Below are 26734 nucleotides of genomic sequence, written 5' to 3'. Positions count from 1 at the left end.
AGTGTAAACATAACTTTTACATGCACTGGGAAACCAGAAAATTCATTTGATTCACTTTATTGTGATGCTCACTTTATTGTGGTGGTCTGGAACCAAACCCTTAATATCTTTGAGGTGTTTCTGTATTTTGAAGCCATGTTATTAGGTGCTTATAAACATAGGAATATATCTTTTTTTTTTTTGAGAGTGCACGTGTGTGCTGGTGAGTGTGGGGGGGAGGGGCAGAGGGAGAGGGAGAAAGAACTTGACGTGGAGTCTGACATGGAGCTCAAACTCACAACCTCAGATCATGACCTGAGCTGAAATCAAGAGTTGGACGTTTCACTGACTTAGCCTCCCACGTGCTCCTATTACATCTTCTCAATGAACTGAACTTTTCATCAATGTGAAATGTTCCTTTATCTTCTTAGCTTAAAGCCCACTCTGTATTGACAAAACTTTCTTTTGGTTTGTATACAGCACATAGTTGAATCTGTATTTTAATTGTTTAGTCTGTTTACACTTAATGAAATAGTTGGGTTTAAGGCTATAATTTTTCTATTTATTGCACCCATTCTTTATTCTTCTTTTCTAGTCTTCTTTTAGAGGAGTTACTCTATTTAATTTCTTACATGAAATTTTTATATCATTTTGTATCCTTATTTAGTGGTTCTCCTATATATTGGTGTGTTACAATATTCATCCTTGACTTATTACAGATCAGCTTTAATTTTTACTTTTATCACTTCCCAAATAATGCAAGACTACCTTTGTCCCTTTTGCCCTTTGAGCTATTTGGTCTTATTTCTTACTTCCTTAAATGTTACAGTCCCTACGCAGCATTATTATTGTTGCTTAACAAAGTCAATACTCTTTAACCTTATCCTTTTCAGTGCTCTTGATTCCTTCTTATGGATTTGAGCTTCTATCTGTGGTCATTTTCTCTAAGGCAGAAAACTATCTTTTACCTTTTTTTCAAATGTGGATGAACTGATGACAATGCCCTTCTGTTTTTGTCTGAAAACATCTTTGTTTCATTTTACTTTTGCAGGATACTCCCACTAGGTACAGCAATCTAGCTTGGCTGTTTTTTCCTTTTAGCTCTTTAAAGATGTCATTTCATTGTCTTTTGACTTCCAGAACTTCTCTATTAAAAAGTCAACTGGTAGCATCTCTGTTGTTCTCTGAAGGTTTTACACTTATGTGAGATGATTTGTGCCTCACATGTCTCTTCCACTTCACTCTGTTTTTCCTACTTTTTTAAAGAAAATCTGTGTTTCCATTTGGATATTTTGATTGACTTCTCTTTGAGTTCACTAATCCAGTCTTCTAACTGTATTGAGTATATTATTAGACCCATCAAATAGTTTTAACTTTTAGCTACTGTATATTTTAATTCTAAAATATTTCATTTTGTATTTTTTATAGATTCCAGTTCTTTGTTGAAATTATCCATCTTCCCATTCATTTTACCTATCTTTTCTTCTATTTTCATTAACATTTAAAATAGCTACTTAACAGCTTTTGCCTGCCAACTCTATTGTCTTAGGCATTTGGGGGTATGATTTCTATTATCTACTTTTTCTTGTTTATTAATCATATTTTCTTTCATGGCATTCTTTGCATGGCTTGTAATTTTCATTGTATTCTGGGCATTTTTTTATTGACGCATAATTAACATACAATGTTATATTAGTTTCAGGTGTACAACACTGATTCAATAATTCTGTACTTTACTCAGTGCTCCCACAATAAATGTAGCCACCATCTTTCACCATACACCCTTATACTATTATTGGCTATATTCCCTGTTGTGTACTTTTCATCTCCGTGACTTATTTATTTAAAAACTGGTATTTCGTACCTCTTAAAATCCTCTTTACCTATTTCACCCATATCCCCACCCACCTCCCCCTTAGAAACCACCAGTTCTCTGTGTTGAAGTGTCTGTTTTCTTGGTTTGCTTGTTGGCTGGTTTGTTTGGTCAAACTTGTTTTTTTAAATTCCACATATAATTGAAATCATATGGAGAAGATATTTGCAAATGACCTCTCTGATAAAGGCTTAGTATCCAAAATATACACAGAACTTAGAAAACTGAACGCCCATAAAACAAGTAATCTAGTCAAAAAATAGGCAGAAGTCATGGATATTTTTTCTAAAGAAGATATACAGAGAGCTAACAGACACATGAAAAGATGCTCACCATCACTTATCATCAGGGAAATACAAATCAAAACTATGAAGAGGTATCACCTCACACCAGTCAGAATGGCTGAAATTAACAACACAGGAAACAACAGATGTTGGCGAGGATGCAGAGAAAGGGGAACCCTCCTACAGTGTTGGTGGGAATGCAAAACTGGTGCGGCCACTCTGGAAAACAATATGGAGGTTCCTCAAAGTTAAAAACAGAGCTACCCTATGATCCAGCAATTGCACTACTAGGTATTTACCCAAAGGATACAAAAATACTGATTCAAAGGGATACATGCACCCCTATGTTTACAGCAGCATTATCAATAATAGACAAATTATAGAAAGAGCCTGAATGTCCATCAACTGATGAATGGATAAAGAAGTTGCGGTATCTTTACACAATGGAATATCAGCCATAAAAAAGAATGAAATCTTGCCATTTGCAATGACATGGATGGTGCTAGAGAGTTGTATGCTAAGGGAAATAAGTCAGACACAGACAACATGATTTCACTTATATATGGAATTTAAAAAACAAAAGAGATGAACATGGAAAAAGGCAAACCATAAAACAGACTCTTAACTATAGAGAACACACTGAGGGTTACTGGAGGGGAGGTGGGTGGGGGGGGGAATGGGTTAAATGAGTGATGGGAATTAAGGAGGGCACATGTGATGAGCACGGGGTGTTGTAAGTGAGGAATTACTCAATTCTATACCTGAAACTAATATTACATTGTATGTTAATTAACTAGAATTTAAATAAAAACTTGAAACTACAAAATAAAAGTGAAATCATACAGCATTTGTTTTCTTTGACTTATTTCACTTAGCATAATACCCTCTAGGTCCATCTACGTTGTTGCAAATGGCAAGATCTCATTTTTCATGGCTAATACTCCATTGTGTATATATATATATATACACCACAGATTCTTTATCCATTCACTTATGGATGGACACTTGTTTCTGTACCTTGGCTGCTGTAAATAATGCTGCAATAAAACACAGGGGTGCCTATAAATAATTCATATATGAATTAGTGTTTTTGTTTTCTTTGGGTAAATACCCCGTGGGATTACTGGATCATATGGTTCTTCTATTATTGTATGTTGTCTTTGGAGAAATGTCTGCTCATGTCTTCTGCCCATATTTTTTTTTAAAAAAGACTTTATTTGAGAGAGAGAGAGAAGAGAGCAAGAACAAGAGCAGAGGGAGAGGGAGAAGCAGACCCCCCGCTTTTAGCAGGGAGCCGGATGCTGGGTTCGACCCCAGGACCCCAGGATCATGACCTGAGCCGAAGGCAGACACTTAACTGACGCACCGAGGAACCCCTCTTCTGCCCATTTTCAATCAGCTTTCTTTTCTGGTGTTGAGTTGTGTAAGTTCTTCGTATATTTTGGATATTAACCCTTTATCAGATATATATCATTTGCAAATATCATCTCCCATTCCATGGGTTGTCTTTTTGTTTTGTTGACAGTTTCCTTTGCTGAACAAAAGCTTTTTATTTTGGTATAGTACCAATAGTCTGTTTTTGTTTCCCTTGCCTGAGGGGACATATCCAGAAAAATGTTGCTAAGGCTGATGTCTAAACGATTACTGCCTGTTTTCTTCTAGGAGTTTAGGGTTTCAGGGCTCACATTTAGGTCTTTAATCCATCTTGATTTTTCGCGTATGGTGTAAAGGTGGTTCAGTTTTCTCGGCACCATTTGTTGAAGAGACTATCCTTTCCCCATTGTATATTCTTGGCTCCTTTGTCAGAGATTAATTTAGTGTGGATTTATTTTTGGGCTCCCTATTCTACTCCACTTATCTGTCTATTTTTGTCTGGGTATTGTATTTAAAAGAACCGTTATTTATAGGTTCCTTTTCCTATGTTAGATTGGATAAGAGGCTAACGTGATAGTCTCTCCAGTACTTGAACCTTGGTACAATAAGGTTGTAGTTTTAGTTGATTCAGTTGACTTTGAGTTAAAATGCGTCAAAGGCAAGACTTAAATATTCATGTTAGGTTTTAGCGGACTTTGTCTCCTAAACACCAAGAGATGGTGGAAGAAGACTTCACTCTGCTTTTCCATCCCAGGTTTCCGTTATCCCATGCTGCCCACTGATCGGCACGTGTCTCATGGAGAAAACCACTGAGACTTTGGGGCTCCTCCATCTATAAATCCAGCTCACCAAGAAAGGGCTTTTTTCTCTGGAAATTAACTTGTCTAATCATCTATGTCTACATAGCTCTACCATCTCTGTAAATATAGGATGTTTATAGTTTTTTAAGTTGAAATTCTCCTCAGAAGCAGAAGTCCTTTGGACTGTAATCTTCAATGAACATTTTTTTCTTACCAACTAAGTTACATAGAGACTGACTGCTCTCTCGGTCACTTTCTTTTCTCCATAATTCTTTTTGCCACCCAAAACAAGCCATACCATGTGAACTGTGAAACAGTGGCTTAAGCTATATATATTAGCAGAAATGAACTAAAGGGGTCTCTTGGATTCTACCAAGATAACAGTCTTTTCAGTAATAATTTTCAAGGTTTGCCCATTGTTAACATTCCTTTGGTGATGATGAGGTAATTTATTGTTGGAACCTAACTGGAACCTATTTTCGAGCTATGATGACTAGTTGATTTCAACTGGACAAGCTTAATTTTATAAAAAAAAAAGTCTTCATATGAAAAACTAAGGTTTTAGATTTTTATTTAGTTTTTTAAAGAAAGTACTTAAAAAAATCTGGATTAATTTAAATGATTTTTCCAGTTCAGATCAACAACTATTTTTCGATGTTTAGTACGTTTTGGTTAGTAAACCTATACTTACAAAGAGGAGAACTAAATCATACAAAACCCGGCACATTTTACTTAAGTACAAACCAAGACTTCTATTTTTTCATGTTTGTATTTAATTTAGTATACCTAAAATGGTAAATCAATCGTATAATGGAATATGGACACAATATTTTCCAAAGCTCAACTGTTGTAAGAACACAGTCTTTCAAATTCAGTGATTTCAGAACTCTCACTGTATAGTTTTCCCTAATTGAAATTTACTTTAAAAAACTACACTGAATCTGAACCATTAAGGCAGCATAATGTAATTTTGAAGGGAAGTGGGGACACAGGTGATAAAGAACTGATCTCTATGCTGTAGGTTTCATTCAATAGTGTCCCTCAGGGATGTACAAATATGGGAAGGTTTAATTTTTACCAGTAACAACTATGGACCTTGCTTTGTCTCATCTTTACTCCCCTGCTTAGTGGAAAAACTTAAAATTGCTCAGTAATGATAGATTTCTCAGTCCAACCCTTTCTGTTTTCGTCCTTCTGGTTTGAAATTTAGCCCAGCTGAAAATGTCTGTTTCCGAGTTTCCTTCTTCCCACTTTGTGCATGGTCCGGTGTGGCTGCCAGGAGCTGCCTGTGGCGGGCAAGAGTGGGGCCTGCCCTCTGCTTGTAGCATCTATGCCGCCGACGGCAGGGGGCGCGTAGGGGTGGGGTGTGGAAGTCCGGGCATCCACTTACACTCAGGTAAGAATGATGGCAGTAGTCCCATTCTTTTGGTCTCAGCTGCTTCTCTATCCAATGCCGACAAATTATGTCTGTTTGTATTCGGTCCCCTCGGTGAGGATGCTATATGGGCTTTGGCTCCCTGAGACTTCTGGGAATTGACAAAGCCTACCACAGGCGGCATTCTCTTTGGCCTGACTCTAAGATACAGGGAATGCCCCTTTGAGTGTGAGGTCCTGGAATCTTCTCTTACCTGTCTCAGTCAGTAGTAACCGGAACTCCCTGTGTTGGTTCCCTGCACGGCCTGGCTTGACTCCCTCCCTGGGGCCGCCTACCAACAGCTTTCCGTCGGGAAATCTCTCCATCATCCACTCTGGACTGAGGGATGGAGTGAGGCGCTGTCTGCATCCCCCACAGCTCCTACACACTTGGGGGCAGCTCCCTTAATTCTCTGAGGAAGCTTTCAAACCCCCAGTTCTTCAAGCCAGCAGAGTAGTTGTTTTTATCAACTTTGGCCAAGAGACAGGACTTCACCTAAGGTCCAGGGTCAGGGGTCGAATGTCACAAGAAATTCTTTTGAGGTACTTCAAATCTGGAAGGGATGACAAGACGAAAACCCATCCTCTCCATCAACACACATCATGAAGAAGGGGCAGGGATGAGAGAACTCTGCTCTCTGCAAAAGACAATACTCCTCTCCCCCTTCACAAGGAGTTTTTAGGGACTAGGTGGCTGGGGCAGGTTGGTGGGGAACATTCTGCCGACCTTTCCATACTTCGCGGGGGAGGGGCTGAGGCCATTCTCTGTAGATAAGGACTCTGACCTCAACTGTAGGCTGTCTTCCTGTTAGGAGCAGTCCTGGTCAAAATCCCTCCTCCGGGGCAGACAATGGTTTAAGTACATTCCAGCAAATTCCTATCTAGCAAATGAATACACACTCTCTACATTTTACAACATTTGTTAAGAATGAACTCAAAAACCCTTTAATATATGACTTTAATATCTGATGGTGTGAATCAAGTCCTAGTGCTCTTCTACATTTAGACTATCATCATTTTCAAAGGGAAAATTTTCCAGCGTCACAGAAATGTCCATTATGAGTAAAAACATTTTTATTCTCATTTGAAAATAACTTAAATCACAACTTAATAATAACTAATGGCTGTGTAGCCCTTTATAAAGGACTCCTATCACATTTGGTTCCTACAACAAACCTTTGGTATTTATTCAACATTTACTTGTCATTTACAGTTATTATTTCCCCATTTTAAAGCATGGTGAGGTTAGTTAACTGCCCTGTCCAGAGCTCTAACTCGGGGTGTGAAATAAAACTTCTGGGTTTGTCCCCACTGTGGGTGCTTTCCTACAAGAAAGTGATGTATTCTCAGTATGACATGTCTCCTGAGCCAATCCTCTGAGGGTGGAACTGGGCACAGGGACAGGCCCCGTAGTCCATCTCATCCTTGTGATCAAAAACCAGTGTACAGACAGCTGTGTAGGATGAACAGGCACAGTCTGCCTGCCTCTACGACCTCAGGCCACATCCCAAAGGACGACTCGTAGGAAAGGAAGCTGGAAAGAGCCAAGCACATGTAACCTTTAAGTCCAGGTTCCTTTTGGGCCTTAGCTCCCTGGGTACTTAAAAGGAAAGCGTTGTTTGGTTCCTGAATTTATCTGTAACATATCTGTAAAGCCTCTGAAAATATAAAAACCTTGCCATTCAGCAACAGTGAATTTTCTTGCCAAAAACTTTAGCATTAGGGAAAATAATATGCCGTGCTTTGCAACCCACAGGGGTCATCATGATTTCTAGAAGTACCATAAGGGAGCACGGGGCAAGGAAACTGAAGCTCAAAAGCGATACCGAGACGCCTGCTGTTACCATAGTTACAACAGGAAAGGAAGGAAGAGATGTACTATTTCCCATAAGAAGTGAGGTTAACTCTTGCCTGATTTAGGATCACTAGGGTGAATAATCCGAGCTGTATCCACAGGGTTTCATCGTGGTTGCCGTGAGTTTCAACATGTAGCAGTGAGCAGGAGGAGGGATAAATCGTTTGTTTACACTCAATGAAGCTGTTTCTGATGTGCCATCACTTAACCTCTACTCTCAGAACCTGCTGGAACTTGCAGGCTTTATTCACTCCCCTACCGGCAAATTGTTAGAATTAATGGCCATGACTAATTTTAGTTAGTTTGGGTAGGACACGCCACAGGGAGATAAAAGAGGGGAGAATGTCTCTCTCATTCCTGAATTTCTGAGGCTGGATCAGGACAGAGCTGTGTAGAGCATCACAAGGGTGACTTCCCAGGGCATACCTCCCAAATCTAGCTTCCAAGCATCATGGAACCCGGTCTGACTTGTCTTCCACTGTTTGAATCTCTTCTCTGGCAGTCCCCTGCTGGACTGCATTGTATTCTCTCCTTTGAGGACAACTTTCTTGGTGATGCACTCATTACAATTTGGGCCAGGTGATTTCATCTTTAAATGGTTTTGAGAGGTAACAGTGATTACCACAAGTAACAACGAACACTTGCTGTGGATTGCTGTAGGTGAGACATTACAAACTGGAGTTTCATTTCATCTTCAGAATGACCCCAGGAGCTAGACAATGATCATCATCATCTCCAGTTCACCGATCAAGATACCGAGGCTCAGGGTAGTAAGGAAACTCCTCCACTATCACGCAGCTATGAAACGTCAGACCCCAGGGATCTGTGAGACCCCAAAACCAGTGAATGCTGAATCCTCCAACTTCTTCACCCGGCACTGAAACTTGTGTCCATGTACTTTCCATCTGCTGGTCCTAGTCTATCCTCTGAAGACCCATGGAAAAAGTCTTAAACCCCTACCACTACTAGATCTTCCGATATCTAATACGGCTTTCAGGACTTTCTGTGTTGTCACTGTTTTTAGATGTCCATTCTTCAACCCCCTAAGCCATGTGTTTTTGTTGGGCTTCCTGCATTAACATTTAGGGGGGCTCCATGCTCTGCCCTCTATCCTACACCTGGAAGCCATGGGGGGGCCTTCAAATACGTCAGATCACTTCAGTCCTCTGCTCAAAATACTCTGTGGCTTCTCAGGTCACTGAAGGCAAAATCTCTGTAACCAACTTCAAGATGCTAAAGCCCAAGACAGGGCCTCCTCTGCAGTCCTCTCCCCTCATGCTCATACTATTCCGTTGACATGCCAGGCATGGTCCCATCTTCTTTCCCTGGGGCATTCTGGTCTGGAAATCTACCTGGTTCTTTCTTTTCCCCTTTCTTATCTCCCCTCATGGGTCTTCCCTCACTCTATCAGTGAGGCCTTCTCCTTTCTTTTTGTATTTTTCTCCATAGCACTTATGATTTTCCTTATTTCCTTCATCTTTGCCTGCCCTCTCCCTTTGACCCCAACTAAGCATGCAAGCAAGCTCTAAAAGTTTTATCTTCTTAGTTCAAATCTAAGGTTAAATTCTAAGTGGCACACAAAATAACCAAATCATGTGGGTCAGCCTACCATACCCCCAGCACTAAGAGCCATTCCTGGCCCAGCAGCATTCAATAAGTAGTGGGTGAATAATTTACATACTGATACTAAAAATGTTATAGAGCTTTTATGTACTTTATTATCCTAAGAACTTCACCACCAACTGGTCAGATTTCTGATAGCATCTCTGTCTTCTTAATCCTATGTGGAGCTTAACAGATACACAAATAAACACTGAAAACTCTTCTTGATACACCAAACCTAGCTTTTAATTGTATGAGAGTTTCCTTGAAGCATTCACTAGTAATTTCAACGCTCCTCCATCAGCCTCCCAACATCCTGTGTTAAGAGGGGCAACTTCTGTATCAATTACTAGAATCTGTCTGGATTCAGGATAAGGTTCTTTTTTAAGCTAAATGCAGACAGTGATTTTACACCATCACCTGCTATAGAACGACCTACTTATCTTACTACCACTGTGTTTAGATAGAAGAGTGGGTATTCTTTGGTAAATAAGGTTCCACTTGAAAAATCTTGTTAATTTGTAGCTTTTAATGAACATTTAGCTGAAGATCACTCTAAAGACAAATTTTTTCACCCCACAGGGCATCACTTTCTGCTGGTGGATCTGACATCGTATATTGGTTGACTTTAACAATGTTTCAGTCACTGTGTTAAAAAACTGCCAAAAATTCTAGTGGCCAGACATGGCGACACTGTGATCGAACACATTACACAGCGTGAGGAAAATCAGGCTGTAGGTGTTGTAGAAGTTGTCATCAACCCCCAGTCACCCCTTAGATTACCATTTCAAATTATTCACCATTAATTTGCAGTGCTGCTTATGGAAGGCTGAAGGTTTTGTTCTCACATGTTGAGGGCAAGGAGACAGTTTAAAGGTTTTAAATAGACACAGAAAAGGCAGTATTTTTTCCTCATTCAAAATAAGTAAAAAAGTCCTTAAGAGTCACACATCCACAACAATTCTCACAGTCATCTACAATTTTGTATAAAGCATTAGTTTTTTTATACCCACAACAAAACATGGACCTGCAGAAGTTTTCAAACAGTCCTCCAGCAGCTTCATGCGGGTCTTCTGGAGCTCCGGGCTGTCCCATTCGTCTTCATCGATGCCCCAGTAGAGATCTATGACCTGGGAATCAATGGATGAGGCAGCATTAATTTACCCGCAGGAAAACTTCATTTACCTGTGGGCTTTATTCTCTTTTACAATGTTAAGCTAATGTGACATTTAACTTTTCTCTTTGCAGCATGTTTTCCCTTACGAGGGAAAATTATGTTTAAGATCTATTCAAATAGGTATATTTTTTATTCCACGATGGGCTAGGGATGAACATCATAATTTCTTTTTTTCCTTATTATACTGTTGACATGGCCCCAGAGAAAACTGCAATGTTAAATGTCAGAGACTTTGCAGGGCAGGCTTTCATCATATTGAAATGGTAACAGGATTTCAAAAAAAGTGTTTGGAAGCACCTGGGATATGGTTACCACATTATCTGAGACAAAAAACAGTGTATACTGTTACTGTGTATCTTAACATGGGAGGCATGGCCTGGGTGGCTCAGTCAGTTAAGTATCTGCCTTCTGCTCAAGTCATGATGCTGGAGTTCCGGGATCAAACCCTGCGCATCCGGCTCCCTGCTCAGCAGGGAGTCTGCTTCTCCCTCTGACCCCCCCTCTTGTGCACATTCCCTCGCAAATAAATAAAATCTAAAAAAAAAAAAATGAGAAGGGAAAAGCACAATGGTAATTAATATACTGACCTAAAGGCAAACATTGAACTTTCTTAAAAAAATAAAAAAACCTAAAAAAAAAACCTGTTATGATGCTTTATCCCATGGGGATAGACATTTTGTTTATGTTTGTTTCATCTGAAAGCAGTTTGGCTTTCATCAAGACATGTCTGAAAACCATGTATTGGAAACAATGAAAGGTGGTATGCCTTAATGAGAAGTGAGGATAAGAGGGTCTTCAATCTCCTTACTTCAAAGACTATGAGGGAAGATTCTGAGAGTCTGTAAAGACATTTACAAGCACACTCTTTGAAAAATCAGCTACGAAGAGCAATATGGGTTTCATTCCCTTTACTCAACCGCTGTTCTGCATAAAGTAAAAGTTTCCAATTGTAGCTTTGAAGATTTCCTTCCTTTGTTTCCCACAAGCTGAAAAAGACCCTCCCCTCCTTACTGGCTGTATGGCATTTAGTGTGATGGAAGGACGGAGCATGGGTCCTCCCTTGTGCCCTAAGCAGACCTCAGGGACTCTGTGCTCTTTCCATCTCTTGGCCATGGCCCTGCATGGCTGTGTTTGCATCAGATTTTGTCTATCTGCATCTGAGTTTTTAGATGGCTGATAAAGATATAACAACTTTTTAAAATAATATTCCCATGGTCCAGTCTGTAAGTTTTATAATAAATGAAACTATCATATATTTGGGGGGGGCTCTTCCCTTTAATCTACCTTAGAAGGTTTAACCACAGTATCAAGGAAGGGGCCATCTGAAACGCTAACTTCAGTGTCCCATATGAGTGCCTGTAGCTACGGCTATTTAAAATTAAATAGAAATTAAAATTAATTCAAGACTCTCACGGTGGAAAGCACAGATACAGAGCACTTCACCATCACAGAAACCTTCATTTGGGAGAACCATAAATCACGGAGGTCGTTAGGACAAGCCATTTTGGCCATCTACCAATAAACTGTCAAACACACAAATCTGCAATGTGAATGCTAACTCTTAGTTGTGCTGTGCACAAACTGATAATCCTTCACAGAGCCTGCTCTCCATCCTTGTGGCTGACACCGTTTGGACATACCTGAAGAAAGGTCTGATTTAAAACAAATGAAGAGAAACAAATGGTAAATATAAATGATATAAAGGATAATATCACAAAAGCTATAAATATATACCTGCTTGTCTCTCACCTAAAATTATATGATTATAACAATATAACTGGATTTGTAACACATACAAATGTCACATACACAAAAAGGGAATAGAGATATAAAGGAGTAATCTTTCTATAGCTCACTGGATTTAGTTGGTATAAATTATAAGTAGATTCTGATATGATGTGTCTTAGAATAACTATGAACTTATAATAACTAATAACTTAGAATAACTAAGAATAACTATATGAAAATAACTCAAACTAGTGAAAAAATTATTAAAAGAATTAAAATGTCACACTAGAATATGTTCACTTAACACAAAACAAAAAAGTAAAAGAAACAGAGGAACACAAAGATATAAGAAAAAAGAAGTAAAATGGCAGATGTAAATCCAACTATATTAACACCATTAAGTGTGAATGAATTAATCCAATCAGAGCAGAGACTGACAGACTGGATTAAAAACAAGATCCAACTATGTGCAGTCCATAGGCAAGACACTTTAGATTCAAACAGGATGAAAGTGAAAGGATGGAAAAAGATGTATCATGCAAGCAGTAACCATAAGAAAGCTCGCATGACTACTGATATCAGGCAAGAGAGTTTAAAACAAAATGTAACCAGAAATAAAGAGGGACATTTTATAATGATAAAGGGGTCAATCCATCAGGAAGATGTAACAATTATAAATGTATATACAACTAATAACCATCTTAAAATACATTAAATTCAACTGACAGAAATGAAGGTAAAAACTGACAATTCAACTGTAATAGGTGGAGACTTAAATATCCCACATACAATAAAGGAAAGAATGACTAGGAAGAAGATCAGTTAAAAAGTAGAAGACTAGGACAATATTATAAACTAACTAGATCTAATATATTTATAGAACTACAGAATATACATTCTTAAGTACACATAAAACATTGTCCAGGATAGAACATATATTAGATCCTAGAACAACCCTCAATAAACTAAGCTGGATTTAAATGAAATAAAGTATGTTCTCTGAACCCAAGGCAATGACATTAAAAATCAGTAATAAATCTGGGAAATTCATAAATATATGGAAATCAACATGCTTCTTTTTTTTTTTTAAAGATTTATTTATTTATTTTGAGAGAGTGAGAATGAGAGAGAGAGAGTACATGAGAGGGGGGAGGGTTAGAGGGAGAAGCAGGCTCCTCACTGAGCAGGGAGCCCGATGCGGGACTCAATCCCGGGACTCCAGGATCATGACCTGAGCCTAAGGCAATCGCTTAACCAACTGAGCCACCCAGGCACCCGAAATCAACATACTTCTAATCAAAGGGTCAAAGAAGACATCACAAGGGAAATTAAAAAAATACTTTGAGATGGATGAAGACACAAAATACCAAAACTTAGGGGATGCAGTTACAGTAGTACTTAGAGGGAAATTTTTAACTATAAACATCTATATTAAAAAGATCTCAAACCAATTATTTTTCAACCTTAATAGAGATTGAGAAAGACATAAAGGGAAAAACTTATTCCATGCTCATGGGTTGGAAGAATAAATATTGTTAAAATGTCTATGCTACCCAGAGCAGTCTGCACATTCAATGCAATCCCTATCAAAATACCATCGACATTTTTCACAGAGCTGGAACAAACAATCCTAAAATTTGTATGGAACCAGTAAAGACCCCGAATAGCTGGAGGAATGTTGAAAAAGGAAACCAAAGCTGGTGGCATCACAATTCCGGACTTTAAGCTCTGTTACAAAGCTGTAATCATCAAGACAGAATGGTACTGGCACAAAAACAGACACACAGATCAATGGAACAGAATAGAGAACCCAGAAATGGACCCTCAACTCTATGGTCAACTAATCTTCGACAAAGTAGGAAAGAATATCCAACGGAAAAAGGACAGTCTCTTCAACAAATGGTGTTGGGAAAATTGGACAGCCACATGTGGAAGAATGAAATTGGACCATTTCCTTATACCATACACAAAAGTAGACTCAAAATGGATGAAAGACCTAAATGTGAGACAGGAGTCCATCAAAATCCTAGAGGAGAAACAGGCAACAACCTCTCTGACCTCGGGGGCAGCAACTTCTTGCTAGACATGTCTCCAAAGGCAAGGAAAACAAAAGCAAAAATGAACTATTGGGACTTCATCAAGATAAAAAGCTTCTGCACAGTCAAGGAAACAGTCAATAAAACTAAAAGGCAACCTATGGAATGGGAGAAGATATTTGCAAATGACATATGAGATAAAGGGCTAGTATCCAAGATCTATAAAGAACTTCTCAAACTCAACACCCAAAAAACAAATAATCCAGTCAAGAAATGGGCAGAAGACATGAGCAGACATTTCACCAAAGATGACACACAAATGGCCAACAGACACATGAAAAAACGTTTGACATCACTAGCCATCAGGGAAATACAAATCAAAACCACAATGAGATACCACCTTATACCAGTTAGAATGGCAAAAATGAACAAGACAGGAAACAACAAGTGTTGGTAAGGATGCAGAGAAAGGGGAACCCTTTTAAACTACTGGGAATGCAAGCTGGTACAGTCACTCTAGAAAACAGTATGGAGGTTCCTCAAGAAGTTAAAAATAGAGCTACCCTATGACCCAGCAATTGCACTAATAGGTATTTACCCCAAAGATACAAATGCAGTGATCTGAAGGGGCACCTGCACCCCAATGTTCACAGCAGCACTGTCCACAATAGCCAAACTACGGAAAGGGTCCAGATGTCCATCGACAGATGAATGGATAAAGATGATGTGGTATATATATGTAAATACACACACACACACACACACACACACACAATGGAATATTAGCCATCAGAAAGGATGAAATCTTACCATTTACATCGACATGGATGGAACTGGAGGGTATTATGCTGAGCAAAATAGTCAATTAGAGAAAGACAATTATCATATGGTTTCACTCATATGAAGAATATAAGAAACCATACAGAGGATCATAGGGGAAGGGATGGAAAAATGGAATGGGAAGAAATCAGAGAGGGAGACAAACCATGGGAAACTCTTAACTATGGGAAAGAAACTGAGGCTTGCTGGAGGGGAGGTGGGTGGGGTGATGGGGTAACTGGGTGATGGGCATTACGGAGGGCATGTGATGTGATGAGCCCTGGGTGTTTTGGCAACTGATGAATTACTAAACTCTACATCTGAAACTAATAATATTCTATATGTTGGCTAACTGAATTTAAATAAAAAATAGAGAAAGAAGAGCAAGCTAAAGTTAGCAGAAGGAAATAATAGATAATAGACATTAATGAACAGAGAACAGAAAAACCAATAGAAAAAAATCAATGAAAACAGAAGTTGCTTCTTTGAAGAGAACAAAATGGACAAAACTTAGCTGGATTAAAAAAAAATGAGAAGGGACGCTCTTGGTTAAGCATCTGCCTTCAGCTCAGGTCATGATCTCAGGGTCCTGGGATCAAGGTCCGCATAGGGCTCCTTGCTCAGTGGGGAGCCTGCTTCTCCCTCTGCCGGCCGCTCCCCCTACCTGTGCTCTCTCTCTCTCTGACAAATAAATAAAATCTTAAAAAAAAAAAGAGAAGACTCAAATTACCAAAACCATGAGTGAAAGAGAGGCCACTACTACTACTGACCTTATAGAAATAAAGGATTATTAGAGAATACTATGAACAACTGTATTCCAATAGATTAGATTACTTAGATGAAATGGACAAATACCTAGAGAGAGACAAGTCACATAAACAGACTCAAGACAAAACAAAAAATGTCAACAGAAATGTGAAAAAAGATTAGTGATTTAAAAGAAAAGCATAGGTCCAGATGGATGCACTGGTGAATTCTACCAATTTTTCAGTCTTCCAAAATAGAAGAGGAGAGAACACTTCCCAGCTTACTCTATGAGACCAGTATGATCTTAGTACCAAAGGCAGCCGAAAATGACAGAGCACTATCTCGTGAATATAAAAGGAGATAATACTAGAATATTCAAGTGTTTTCAAGAATACTTGAAAGCCTAATCCAGCAGCATATGAAAAATATTATACAAAACAACTAAGTAGTATTTATCCCAGGAATGCAAGGTTGGCTTAGCATCAGAAAATTAACTAATGTAACACACTATATATCAATAGAATAAAGGGCAAAAACCAAATGGTCAATCTTAACAGAGACAGAAAAAACAATAAATTTGACAAAATCAAACACCCTTTATGATGAAAACACAAAAAACCAGGAATAGAACTTAACTTCCCCAACCTGAATAAAGGGCATACATGGGGAAAAAACAACAACAACAAACAAAACTACATCTAACAGCATACTTAATAAAAAATGAAAGCTTTCCCCTTAAGACAAGGAACAAGAGAAGGCTGTTCATTCTCACCACTTCTATTCAACACTGTACTGGAGGTTCCAGCCAGGGCAATTAGGCAAGAAAAACAAAGAAAATGCATACAGATAGGAAAGGAAGAAGTAGATCTATCTTTATTCATAGATGATACAATCTTATATATTAAAAATCCTAAGAAAACCACTAAAAAATGTTGGAACTAAGGGCGCCTGAGTGGCTCAGTTGGGTAAGCGTCTGATTCTTGGTTTTGGCTCAGGTCATGATCTCAGGGTCATGAGACTGAGCTCTGCATCAGGCTCCAGGCTCAACATGGAGTCTGCTTGGGATTCTTTCCCTCTTCCTCCCTCTCCCTGCTGTGTCACTCCCCTTGTCCCCCACCCCCCACTTGCATGCTCTCATTCTCTCTAAAATAAATAAAATCTGTAAAAAAAAAAAAATGTTGGAACTAATGAGTTGAACAAGGTTGTAGGATATAAGATCAATATACAAAAACCAAATGTACTTCTGCACACGAACAATGAGCAAACAATTCCATTTAAAAAGACCACCAGAAAGAATAAAAAGCTCAGGAACAGAATTAACAAAAGAAATGTAAAATTTATACTCTTAAAATTACAAAACACTATTGAAAGAAATTAAAGATGATCTGAGTAAACTGGAAGACATCCCAAGTAAATGAATTGGGAGACTTAAGATGTTAATACTTCCCAAATTAATCTTTAGATTCAGTGCAATCACTATAAAACTTCCAACTGGCTTACTCACAGAAATTGACAAGCTGATCCTAAAATTCATATGGGAATTCAAGAGACCTGGGATAGCTAAAACGATCTTGTAAAAGAAGAACAAAGTTGGAGGACTCACACTTCCAGATTCAAACTCACTACAAAGTAATTATAACAGTGTGGTACTGGCATAAGGATATTCAGTGGAATAAAACTGAGAATCCAGAAGTAAATCCTCACACTTATGGTCAACAAATTTCAACATGGGTGCCAAAACAATTCATGAGGAATGGCTCGTCTTTTCAACAAATGGTATTGGGACAACTGGATATCCACATGCAAAAAAAAAATGAAGTTTGACACCCTACCTCACACCATATATAAAACTAACTTGAAACAGATCATAGACATACACTTAAGAGTTAAAACTATAAAACTAATTTTATAGAAAACACAGGCGCAAATTTTTGTGAACCTGGATTTGGCAATGGTTTCTTAGATAGGACAGCAACGTACAAGTAACCAAAGATAAAGAGAGATAAATTGGACTTGCACAAAATTAAAGTTTTGTGCTTCAAGAGACATTATCAAGAAAGTAAAAAGAGGACCCTATTTGATAATGGCATTACCGTCTAGGATATATAAGGGACTCCTACAACTCAATAATAAGAGGACAACCTGACTGAAAATGGACAAAAGATTTGAGTAGACATTTCTTCACAGAACATATACAGATTGCCAATAAACACATGAGAAGATGCTCAGTATCATTAGTCATCAGGGAAATGTGCTAATCAACCACAATGAGATAACACTTCACACCCACTAGGATGGCTATCACAAACAGGACTGATAACAAGTGTTAGTGAAAATGTGGAGCAATGTCCTACATTGTTGGTGGGAATACAAAATGGTGCAGTCATTTTGGAAAACAGCCTGGCAGCTCCTCAAATAGTTAAACAGTTACCACATGATCTTACAGTTCTCCTAGATAAATGAAAACATATGGTCTGCACAAAAACTTGCACATGAGTGTTCATAGCAACATTATTCATAGTAGCTAAGAAAGTGGAAACAGTCCAAATGTCCATCACGCTATTAATGGATAAATATAATGTAGTATATCCATATGTGGAATATTATTCAGCAATAAAAAGTAGTCAAATACTGATGCTAGGATATGGATGAAACTTGAAAACCTTCTTCTTAGTAAAAGAAGCTAGTCACAAAGGAATCTGTTGTGTGATTCCATGTATATGAAATGTCTAGAACATGCAAATCTACAGAGATAAAAAATAGATTAGTGGTCAGCTAGAGCAGGGAGGGAAGGGGACTGGGCTAATTTGAGAGTGTTAACCAAAGAGCACAGGGTTTCTTTTTGAGGCGATGATAATGTTATAAAATCAGAATGCTTATACAACTGTGAACATACTAAAACATACTGAATCGCACACTTTGAATGGGAGAATTTTGTGGTAGGTGAATTACATCTCAATGACACTTTGTACATCTATTGAGTATTGTGATTTTCTACAGGTCTCACATCCCCTCCTCATAGCAGAACTGAGTGCAAGAACAGATGTTTAAATCAAGCACCTAGTATATTAAGAGTGAACAATAAGATCTAACGAAATATATGTGGAATAAATGACCAGGGTAAAAATCAAAACAATATTTTTAAATAGAAGCCTAAGGGTCACGTGATTTATCTGCCACCAGTGGAAGTCTTTTGCAATAGTTTTTGTCCCTGTTACTTCAAGTTTGGCCACCCCGGCCCTCGTCCAGGCCTTTCTAATTCCAGGTCACCTTACTTTGGTCACTTTGTTTAAATGTCCTCCTGCTTCCAGCTTTTCTCCCTTAAATTATTCTTTCTCAAACATCTTTATAGGCAGAAAATGATGAAAAAGGATAAGATCAAGCAACCATGAAGGCAGAGAGTAAATAAATAAATGAAACATCTAACTTATGCAACACAAAACACCATTTTGGGCAAGCAAATTTGTCATAGATCTGCATGATCAATAACTGCCAAAAAGCAGTTGGAATCCAAAGTGCTCAACAAGACAAGATTTATTATATACTTACAAAAATTAAGTTTAGCTTTTAGCCTAATGTCCAGGCACTGCAGACACTGAATCTAATTTACTATTTATTGGAATACTAACTTGTTGACAGCACATTTTATGTGCCTTTACTTATTTCATCATTAAGTATAACACCCAGGAAAGTAATTTATCTTTTTTTACTTAAAACCATTGGACTTGCTTTAAAATATTCTTAGGGAGGCTAATTAATCATGATTATGTCCTGAATTGGTCTGAAAACAAAAAGCCGGCAAATAAAGGCCCTAACAAATTTTGCAACTTGAATCAGACCTAGCCATTTAAATACCCAGATAACCAAACAATAAAGCGACCTGTAAGAAACAAATAATGACCTCATGATTTACCCCCCAAAAAAGGTCAATGTGAATTCATAACGGCTTCACACTATCATTTCTTCAGAAAAAGCCTTTGAATTTAAATATTTTCCAAAATATTTTCCTTCTCAATTTTCCCATGCTATAAGACACTACCTGAATGCAAAACAAAAATGTAACTACAGAGGCGATGTGACTGATTTTGTTTTTGAATAAATGCAGCACTGAAATGAATGCTGTTTCTCAAAATTATTCTAATGGGAGGCTACTCATCCATTCCAAGGATTCTGCCACCACCCACAATTTCCTCTGTAGGAATTATCCCATTTTTTTTAAAAAGATTTATTTATTTATTTTGAGAGAGTGAGAATGAGAGAGAGAGAGAGAGAGCACATGAGAGGAAGGAGGGTCAGAGGGAGAAGCAGGCCCCTCGCCGAGCAGGCAGCCTGATGCGGGACTCGATCCCAGGACTCCAGGATCATGACCTGAGCCGAAGGCAGTTGCTTAACCAACTGAGCCACCCAGGCGCCCGGAATTATCCCAGTTTGTATTGAAAAAACTCTTGTCACTGTATTGTTTGATTTGTTTTCATTAAAAATGGTATTTTCCCAGCCTATCGGCCTTTACATGATAAGACGTGGCTTTGAAAAGACCTTCCATGCTTTCAAAAAAATCAAACCTATCTGCCACCACTAGAAATATTCAAAAGAACACACAACAGAAAGTTTTGAATGAGGGCAACATTACTATGCTATGGACATAACTTTCAAGGTCAATACAGCACTCATTTGATTTTTAGTTGTGTCCTGTTAACTAGAATGTTCATCTTACAGGAGAAGGTAAACAGGGAGGAGTCTTTAACTTCAGACTAGGTTCACCAGATACTGTTTACCAGTGGTGAGGTGAGGTATGGTATGGTATGGTATGGTGAGGTATGGTAATTCTCGCTCTGGTTAGAATGACTTCCCCGAGATGCATAGGATACACAAAACAAAACAAAACAAAACAAAACAAAAGACAACTCTCTTCAGCTCCACGTCATCCATGGCCACACTTTTACTAGAACTATATAGCAAATACTGACTTTAGGTCACCTTGCAATTATTCTCTTGGTCATGAGATACAGGACTAAGATTTATGGGAACAGGACTAAGATTTATGGGAACATGACTAAGGCTCTTCTGGGAAAGTGGGGTTGCTAAATCAAGCCCAGGGAGGATGGCCTGGCCAGAGTGGTCATACACAATCATCAGAAAGAGGGTCCAACAGTCCAGATGTAGGATGATGCTTCACCCAAAGCCTCCTGAGGATGACTAACAGCTCACACCTGAGGCCTCTGTGTCTTGGGAGACTGAGCCTCTGGACAGCCCTAACAATTATAATGGGCCAGTAAAGAAAACTAATCATGGACTAAGGCAGGACCTCTGATGTTCTAGGCCTAATGAACATGTGGGCAGAGAAAGGGTATGAGTTGTTGTTGGGGGCAGAGAAAGAGCCACAAGCCAGAGGCGACTGTGGTTGCATCTGTGTTGAGAATCAGCTGGAGAAGCTCCCTCCACAGAGCAAGAGTAGCCAGGCTGTAACCAGGGACCAGCTTCCTTCAGTGGCAGCACACCCACCACAAAATATGTGCCTGAGAGAAAAACCCAAAGTTGGCTCTGTTCCCGTCACTGGGATTTCGGCAACCACTGTTCTGGAATGCCCCCTCCGTGTGCACCTGTGCTTGTCTTCCTACTGTGAGTCCCTACAGTGCCTTCTTGCTTCTCTCCTTGCTCTATCTACTCCATTCACTACACTGAGGCAGAGGGAACTTTTTTAAAATGAAGATCCGATCACCAGAGCTAAGACTTCCTCTTACTCTACCAGACGCTACACAGAGTAACTTATTTATCAGATAGGAATATTATCTCTGTTTTGTAAATGAAAAACATGAGGCATAGAGAAGTAACTGTCCCAAGTTCCAGAGGCAGCAAGGAGTAGAGGTGGGATTTGAACCTGGACTATTAACTTGATGGTGCTTCCTATGCATTCTATCAGCCTGAAGATAGAATCTAGAATCTCTGACCTGCTTTAAGAGATCCTCTGTGATCTAGTCCCTCCCTAACTCCCCAACCTCATTTCGGATCATGTTCTCCCTCACTGTTCATGCTCTAGCTCTTTATATACTTTTCACACATGCTTGTATAATTGTATAAATGTATACTGAGATGTCCATACATTCATACATGCACATACATTTACACAGATGCTTACATTTACACACCTGTACTTATCCATATACCTTTTCGTGAATGTGTAAATGCAAGAGGCTTTTTGGTGCAGTGACTAAGAGCCTGGACAGTGGGACCACGCTGCCTTGGTTCAAATCCTCCCTCTGCCCCTTACCAGCTGTGAGGTCTCTAGCAGTGATTTACTTCTGTATTTCTACGTGTCCTCATGCAATGAAGTGGAGGAGATGGAATTTACCAATGAGGCTCACGGCAATGATTAAACAAGTTAATGTACACACAGCACTTAGAATGAGTGCCTTGTGGACGGTGAGTACAACATAATGTTGACATTCTTTCCCAAATCTGCCTATGAAAATAGGTTCCTTCTACTTGAAGTTTTCTTTTCCACATGAGCCTCTCCATCTACCCATTCTTCAGGATTCAGCTTAGACATCAGTTCCTCAGCAGTCGTCCTGATGCCTCGAGGTTTGATGAAGCCTCCCGTTGTGCATGCCCAGGGCACCCCATATTTCCTTTGCAGCCAGTGGCACTCCGGTCATCACTGTTCACAACTCCAGGAAGGCAGAGACTAGGTTGGTTTTCAATGCTAGGGTATCCACTGCGCCCACAACTCTGCCTAGTGCAGAGGAGAAGCTCAGTCAATGTCTGTGGATAAATAAATTAGGCCCATGGGACCAATCACCTAAATCTGGCCCTGGGGATTTGGGGGTAGACGTCAGTGAGGAAATCTGGACTTGAAGGCTGAATGCATAGGAGACTGTTCTTTGGAGAAGAGGGACTTCCAGATGAAACCGCCCCGCAAAGACAGAAATGTTGACAGCCTATCCAAATGGAGATGAGGAGGTCACGACATCGTCATTGTGGAAGCCAAAAGAAAGCAAAAATCAAGCACAAGAAGCACTTTGTTTTAAAGATAAGAAAACCAAGTTGAAGTTACTTTTTCAGTGATTCATAACTAATTATTGACAAAACAGATCTCTTAAGTGAGTGCTCTTTTTACTGCGCCGTCTTGTTAAAGGTGTCCTCTCCCTGCTACAAGACATAAAAAGTGAGGATGGGAAGAAAGAGCTGCCTTGTGTTAAGAATTCGAGAAAGGCTTCATGGTGATTGTACCCAACTAGGACACTTAAATGTCACCTGCAAATGAGGATCTCTCATTCTGCTTACTGGAGGACTAATCTTCTTGGGTGATTTCCAGCACTGGGGTAATCAGCCAGCCACAATTTAGCAGAATGAAATGTCCAGCAAAGTAGAGCTCCTCCAAGTAAATTCTGGAGCTCCCCACAGTGCCAGGGCTCTATATTTAGGAGAAATATTAGGCAGAAGATTGTCTGGGCACGCAAGTAAAGGAGGAACGATAACGCTGTCTTGGAAGTCAGGGGTGAGAATTCCAGAAGAGCCCTCCCATGCTGCAGAAATGGCGAGCCAACACTTATAATTACACTGGAGCAATGAAGGTGCCTCCCTTTCTCATCTCTATCAATCTTCCTTCCCCCTTTCCACCACTGGCTCCTGGACGGGAGAAGGGTGATGTCACTCACTTACCGGACTTCCACAGAATATGAACTTGGTTAAGACCTGCCCAGGCGCTGACGGATGGAACTGAAATGTGAAGTGAGCAAGATAAATTGAAGTGCTGGCCTGAGTGAAACAACGTGTGATTGAATGAGAGGATACGGCATCTCGCTTTAGAAAGAAGCACCATTTGATTAACAGGAAATGGAAAAGGGCGATGAGTTGACAACGTGGGGAACAGACCAAGGGCGTCACAACATATCCTGTCAATTATAAAGCCAATGATATATTCTGGCAACTCAGGAGGCAAAAGGCATTCTGAGATTTGTGAGCACATAGACAGTGGGAAGGAAAAAAAGAACAGAGCAGGAGATGCGGCTCGACAGAATCAGAGGGCTGTGGTGGAGGAGCAATGGATGGACCTTCGGCATGAGACCAAGTGGCTGTTCAATTTAGGAATCATTCCCAAGGTGAAGCTAACAGAAGACTCATGGAATTTCACTTAACCTACAACTTGGATGTGCACAGAGAATATGGCCTCTTCATTTTGTCTAAGACTAGTTTGTGCCTCCTGTCCAAGTCTCCACCCTCTGGCTCACAGGACAAGGTGAACTTTCAGTTCTGTCCAGTTTAAACCTTAGTCTGATGTTTTCAAGGACTCTTTAAGTGCTTTTTCTCTCCTTGATCAAAATGCTGAGTCTCTCAAAAGACATGGCTTCCCTGTTTCCTTTTCCCTAAGATGATCTCCAGATGACCTCAGATCCTGAAGGGGGAAAATGGAGCTCTTGGGCACAGTCCCCAGGTGATGCCCACTGTCTGCCTGGTCGCTGGCATCATGGCTGGGCTTGGGGCAGTTGTCGCCCATGGACTGGTCTTTCCCTCTCAGCTTGGTCAGAGCCTTGGGTTGCTCGGCAGCCAAGCCAGGCCAACTTCCCTTGCTGTGGATGAACCGCCGCAAGCCTTGGGGCCCCTGCTCCATCCAGTTTATTCACCATGGGCCTTTTTTGCAGCCACCACTCCTGGTTATGGAGACTGGTGTTGGCTCTTAACTCAGCATATGTGACACACGATAATTGAGGGGAGCAGGGGAAAGTTAAACTTCCTGGTTGCTTGCCGCCATGGCCGTGCTGCGGCCAAACCCGGGTCTGCTGGCAGTGGTGGGGTGTGTTGGGGGCTGATTACTGTATGGCCATCTCCTTCTGGAGTCCTAAGTAGACAGCAGAGGCAAGATGCCCTTAGTGCTACCTATCCACCCACTTATTTTCACTTATCTAACCCACAGCCCCTTTTCTGAAGAACTCAGAGTAAGGAAAGGAAAAGTGCATCTACTGACACTGCCTTTCTCTCTTCTTCTACCATCCTCCCAGAGACTACATGGGGTAGGTTCTGGCTCTGCCTTATGGGGCCCTTTTCTCTATATTTTAGATCTCCAGGCTCAGAGTCCTACGGTACTGGTTGCTGTGCTAAGGAAATGATTAAAAGAATTTAGCGAGATCTTCTCTCAAGCCAACAGCCTGACCTTTAAGGTTTTTGTCTTTCTTGTATGTGACATAATATTTCCTAAATATTCTCCCCATTTATATTCCTTCTGCACTAGACACTAAGCACCCCTCAGACAGATAGATGCCTTTGGTCAGAGGTCTGCTGTACTCAGAAAGACAAAAGAAAAATGCACATAAATAATTTCATTACACTAGGTTCTTCACCAGGAGAAAAGACTTAAAAAGGCGAGAAGCAGTGACAAATTAACAATGGCTGAGTGTCTTCGATGTGCCAGGTGCTTTGTGTGATCTCATGACTTCTCATAACGATCCTGGAAGATAAACACTATCCCACTCATTTTACAGAAGGGTCACCCGTGTCAAAGAAATCAAGCAATTTGCCCAGAGTCACAGAACTGGTAATTTGCAAACCTAGCATTTGAATCCTAGTCTAACAGAAAAATACACCCTGTTGCCACTAACTCCCATAATGACATAATGTGCTATATTTTATTGAACTGCAAACATCAGTTGTAGGTTGCTCCAATACTGTATGTTCCACTAAAAAAAGAAATGCACTGTCAATTACAACACGACACACCCTTCATTTGTAAGATGAATTCGATTTCTGACAAGTAAAAATGTGGAAAAAAATACATCTAAGAATGAATTAAATCTGGTAAATACTGCTTCAGGAAGAGGATCTGAGCATCTGTGTACAGTCTGGCCCAGAAGACCAAACACCCAGGATAGGGAAAGATCAGGAAAAGGTTTCCATAGTCACTTAGCTATTAAGGAACGGAAGGCTGAGTAGAGACAGAGCCTTGTGAAATGGAAAGAAAACGTGAATTTTTTCATTTCATTTTATTTTATTATATTATGTTAGTCACCATACAGTACATCATTAGTTTTTGATGTAGTGTTCCATGATTCATTGTTTTCGTTTAACACCCAGTGCTCCATGCAGTACATGCCCTGCTTAATACCCATCACCGGGCTAACCCATCCCCCCACCCCCCTCCCCTCTAAAACCCTCAGTTTGTTTCTTGGAGTCCATAGTCTCTCATGGTTCATCTCTCCCTCCGATTTCCCTCCCTTCATTTTTCCCTTCCTTCTCCTAATGTCCTCCATGCTCTTCCTTATGTTCCACAACTAAGTGAAACCAGATGATAATTGACTTTCTCTGCTTGACTTATTTCACTGAGCATAATCTCCTCCAGTCCCATCCGTGTTGATGTAGAAGTTGGGTATTCATCCTTTCTGATGGCTGAGTCATATTCCACTGTCTATATGGACCCCATCTTCTCTATCCATTCATCTGTTGAAGGGCATCTCGGCTCTTCCCACAGTTCGGCTGTTGCAGACATTGCTGCTATGAAAAGGTGAACTTCTAAGGAATACCGTGGCAGGTAAATCAACAGGAAGAGACCGTTTGTAGATTGTAAAGGGTGAAGAATGCACTAGAAGCCAAGACTGGATGGGAAAACGGTAATAATTGAGAAACTGGAAAAAGGGAGAAGGATGACTTCCATCTCCGATACAGTAGTGTTCCCAAACCAGAGAATTCTCTTCACGTCACTCTGGACGGAGAGAGCCGGAGAGGAAGACATGGCGATCGCTCACCAGCACCAGCTCAGGGACAAGACAGCACTCTCACTGGGGGTCTGAGGGTGGAAAAAAACCCAGGGTTTACTGGATATTAAAGGTGAAAAAAAAAGGAAGAGGTTTATGAACATTGGTGATGAAGATGAAATGAGATAAATACTATGTGCCACTAAGGAAGCTGGCTGTCAGAAGGTATTCTTAAGGAATGACACAGAGTTGAATGGCTGGTCTCAAATGAAAATCACTTTCAAAATGGATGTGTCCTAAGTGCCCAACTGAGTCAAGCACCCCCCCAGTTAGAGGTTCCTACACTAACTGGGTTTACTCTTGAG

General features: G+C 39.9%; 1 protein-coding gene across 2 annotated transcripts in view; it reads right to left on the bottom strand.

The window, feature by feature from the left end:
- NWD2 (NACHT and WD repeat domain containing 2) overlaps positions 1 to 26734 on the bottom strand; it is a 168800-nt gene that overhangs the window by 76897 nt on the left and 65169 nt on the right. The window contains exon 3 of one of the 2 annotated variants that reach the window (XM_025887474.2): positions 10194 to 10310. In XM_025887474.2, coding sequence (XP_025743259.1) covers positions 10194 to 10310 — 117 coding nt within the window. Of the gene's footprint in view, positions 1 to 10193; positions 10314 to 26734 lie in introns of those variants that run through there. The other variant, XM_073891518.1, reaches the window with a different exon arrangement.

The sequence above is a fragment of the Callorhinus ursinus genome, unplaced genomic scaffold (assembly GCF_003265705.2).
Source record: "Callorhinus ursinus isolate GAN/ISIS: 27379988/994484 unplaced genomic scaffold, GSC_fseal_2.0 scaffold4, whole genome shotgun sequence".
Lineage (NCBI taxonomy): Eukaryota > Metazoa > Chordata > Mammalia > Carnivora > Otariidae > Callorhinus > Callorhinus ursinus.
This window is presented reverse-complemented; position numbering and strand designations above follow the sequence as displayed.